This window comes from Echeneis naucrates, chromosome 24 (genome assembly GCF_900963305.1).
Source record: "Echeneis naucrates chromosome 24, fEcheNa1.1, whole genome shotgun sequence".
In the NCBI taxonomy this organism is placed as follows: Eukaryota; Metazoa; Chordata; class Actinopteri; order Carangiformes; family Echeneidae; genus Echeneis; species Echeneis naucrates.
The window spans coordinates 6,627,636-6,631,055 of record NC_042534.1 but is presented as its reverse complement, the minus strand read 5'-3'; the positions used below and the strand labels follow the sequence as shown (position 1 = coordinate 6,631,055).

The following is a 3,420-nucleotide window of genomic DNA, read 5'->3' as shown; positions in this document are numbered from 1 at the left end:
TTAACACTCTGGCATTCCAGGCACGTCTGCTCACTGATATGTAGCTTGTATGTTTGCTGATATTACAAAACCACTGCTAATAAATTTCCTCCACCTTAATGTCCTATATGTTTATTAAGATGAATTCAAAGGGGGATTTCTGCCTGAATAAAGCCACAGACAATGCAGTGTCAGACACTGGAGACACTACAAAAACATTTTTGGTTTGATTTGCAATAAAACTAGTCATTTTTTTTCTTTAAATTACACAGATTTTCTACTTTACTGTCACTATGGTGAAAGAAAATATGAGAAGACACCAAAAATATTAAGTTACTCAAACCTGCATCATTTACTTTTTTGGTCTCTTGTCAGCATAACACTGATATACTATAACTTCAAAGAGTTGATACAGTATCGCATAAAATGATCACATTAGCATCCATTTGGAGTCAATTGTAAGCTTTTAGCTCTGTTTTGGTCTCCCAAAGAAATGGGAAGGGAGACAACTACTCATGTCCTTTTTTTCTTCATGCTGTATGGCACTAGTCAGGTATCATGCAGTCAGTGCTGACCAAAGCACTGAAGTAAAATCCAAACAAACACAATTCAGACAACAAATGGCAGGAAAATGCTCTAAATGCTTCTCATGTACAGTCATTTGATTCACTGTAATTTAAAAAAATAGTGAGAAATAACTCCTGTTTGTTGTTGTTACCTCTGACTGCTTCAAATTCAACTGAACTTATAATATAGCCATTAAATAATGTTAACAAACGCTATACCAGATCAATGCTGAGTTGATTTCCAAAACCTTATTCCACTGAATTGAGCCATCAACATTCAGTATCAGCAAGTTAAACAGAATTATGAGTACAAAACTTTTATATCACATCAGCATTCAAGTTTCCAGGTTAGGTACGCTGTAAAAGAACATTGACTGAGCACAGAAGAAAATAAGACAGAAGCATTTTTCCCTCATGACTTTTTATCTGCTCCTTCATGACAAGCCATTGTGGCCAGATACAGCACAACCTCATTAAATCCAGAGGAGCAGGGCACTTGAAGATAAAGATACTACTTGCAGTGCAATTTTGTCTTTGGGATGGAATGTCTTTTCTGACTGTTACCAGCTGTCCTTTGTACCATTTGGCTTGGTCATTTTTCGAAAAGTCTAAAAGTCCTCCTCACAGAAAAGCACTACAGGAAGGAGGAAATGTAGACGTGTGGCCGCTGTGTATGTTTCTGTCTGCCGGGAAACAGCCCACTGAAAGGAGAGCGGATAACATTGTCCCCCTGCCTGTTATCCCTCGTAGAAAGAGCCTCGGTGGATGTCACAGCGAGCGTCCTGACTGTGAGACTGGTGCTCCAGTGTGACGGACGGCTCGTACGGCAGATCCTCTCCCAATGTTGAACTGTGCTCAGGAAAGTTCACAAAGTTCGGGATGGTGAAATGAGACAGGAAGGGACACTTTCGGTCACTTTTACCCTCTTCTAGTAGTTCATTGAGAGGATGGCGGTCCCCAGCTTCCTCAGCGTCATCCTCCATCGGATCCATTCCTGAGGAGCTGGTTCCTTTTCTGCCCTTGCAGCCCCCCAGCTGGGCTTCAGCCCCAAAGTGCTTTCCAAGTCTTTTCTCGTCTAGTCTTTGCCTCCCCTCACCTTTATCCTCCTCGTTGATATAGAAATGAAAATATGAGCGGGACTCTGCCAGCAAAGGACGAGAGAAGGCTTTGTCATTTTCCCCCTGGGGAACATCGCTGTCCACCACACAGCTCCCTGGTCGATGCCGCTTTTCAGCAGAGTCTGGGTTTCTGTTATAGGAAATAAAGAAGTAAGGTTTCACAGTGTGACTGCAACAGGAAAATGCTTTTGAATATGAGGGGGTTCCACCGGCTGTAATGCTTAAGTCTGTTTAGGACAGCTGTGTCAGGACATTAATGCAAAAATTGATTCCAGCACAGTGGAGGGATGAAACCTGAAACTAAAGAAAACTAAAAGCTCTGTGATCCATTTTGGTTAAACATCAATGTTGTTTAAAGATTAACCTTCTCACTTCCAGGTCAAACACCACAAAAGCACAATAATGTTATATCGTGCACACTGACAGCCGCTGGTATCACGAATAAAGTGCCTTCCAACCCAGTCTGCTGTCAAAATAAAAGCAGCAGTGGAGCTCACTGCGTTTTCTTTTCTTTCTTTCTTCTTCTTTTTAATCTTTTAAGCTCTCCTTTGATGCTTTGGTTCGCAGATGGCTGGATGTAAAAGTGACACATGAGAGCAAAGATGTGCTTCAGACTACTCACTCTGGATGCGGCGCTCCTGTCTTTGTGAGCAGCGTGAGCACAAAGAACATAAAAATGACAAACACAGCGAGTCCGACCCAGAAACCAATGACGATGGAGTCTGAAATGTCACAGAAGAAAGAACATTGTTATTATGGCCAGTACATTGTCTTAATGACTGAGGTCACCCCTTTAACCCACCTCGGCCGCGCTTGTGAGTCAAATTCATCTCAGGGGCCCTCGCTTTAAACCCAAAGTCCTCCAATTCTCAAGAAAAGTGAGCATTCAGTACACAAGCAGCTGCCTGCTTGTCCATTATGGTTGCTGATCATTTTATTCCTCATTTGGTGGATTGTTCATTACAAGTGATTCAGAAGCAGGAAAGATGGAGGAATAAATCAGAATGCAAATAATAAGTCATGGTTAATTAGATATGGCAGCACCCCACAGTGGTTAGCGCTGTCGCCTCCACAACAAGGAGGTTGCGGGTTCGGTTCCAGGGCCTGGGGCCCCCAGGGTGAGCTGGGATTGGCTCCAGCACCCCCCACGACCCGGAAACGGATAAGCGGTAGAAGATGAATGAATGAGTGAATGGACAACTAGAGATGAGTAACTGATATATTTTTTCATAAACACACACACACACACAGTGCACAAAGTGAAAGGCAGTAGGATGAATGGTTTTCTCATAGATGATGTATTCTGCTTACATCTATGCGCCTTCAGTCCTTCAAAAGAAACGGGCTCCTCGTCATCATAATATTCATACTGCCAGACGTAGTCACCGGGACCGGCGCTGCTCCGGCTCCGGTTGTGGAAATCGGACATTTCAGAGCCGATTTAGCTGCCCTCTATTTTCCAAAACAAGTCTTTTCGATTCAAGATTTCCGTGAACTACAACAAATTCAATGTTATGTCTTTCCCCTGGAATTTCAAAAGGAGCCTAGAAAGCTGGCGAGGAGCAGCGAAACCCATTTCTGTGTTAAAAAAAAAAAAATAAAAATACACATACAACTCCATCCATCCATCCTCACGGTGCTCCTGGAAGCGAAGCAGCATCTCTCTGCTGAGGCTCATTCACTCTCCTGTATAACTGAGACCACACTGCAAAAAATGCCCGTCTCTCCAAAGAGCAGGTGTTTTCAGTGCCGATCTT

The 3,420-nt window shown here is 43.0% G+C and overlaps 1 protein-coding gene across 1 annotated transcript; it reads right to left on the bottom strand.

Moving 5' to 3' along the window:
- Positions 1-1,282: 1,282 nt before the first annotated feature.
- Positions 1,283-3,092, bottom strand: LOC115038226 (melanocortin-2 receptor accessory protein 2A). The gene is made up of 3 exons (XM_029497097.1): positions 2,975-3,092; positions 2,286-2,385; positions 1,283-1,793 (listed from the first exon to the last, which is right to left on the bottom strand). The coding sequence occupies exons 1-3, from the start codon at positions 3,090-3,092 to the stop codon at positions 1,283-1,285; spliced, it is 729 nt and encodes a 242-aa protein (XP_029352957.1).
- Positions 3,093-3,420: the final 328 nt, after the last annotated feature.

Excerpts from the sequence above, each read along its gene's own strand:
- LOC115038226 (XM_029497097.1), bottom strand. The coding sequence starts at position 3,092 with ATGTCCGATTTCCACAACCGGAGCCGGAGCAGCGCCGGTCCCGGTGAC. Across the intron at positions 2,386-2,974 it reads AGGACTGAAGGCGCATAGAT|ACTCCATCGTCATTGGTTTC; the intron begins GTAAGCAGAATA and ends GTGACATTTCAG. Across the intron at positions 1,794-2,285 it reads ACAGGAGCGCCGCATCCAGA|AAACCCAGACTCTGCTGAAA; the intron begins GTGAGTAGTCTG and ends TTCCTATAACAG.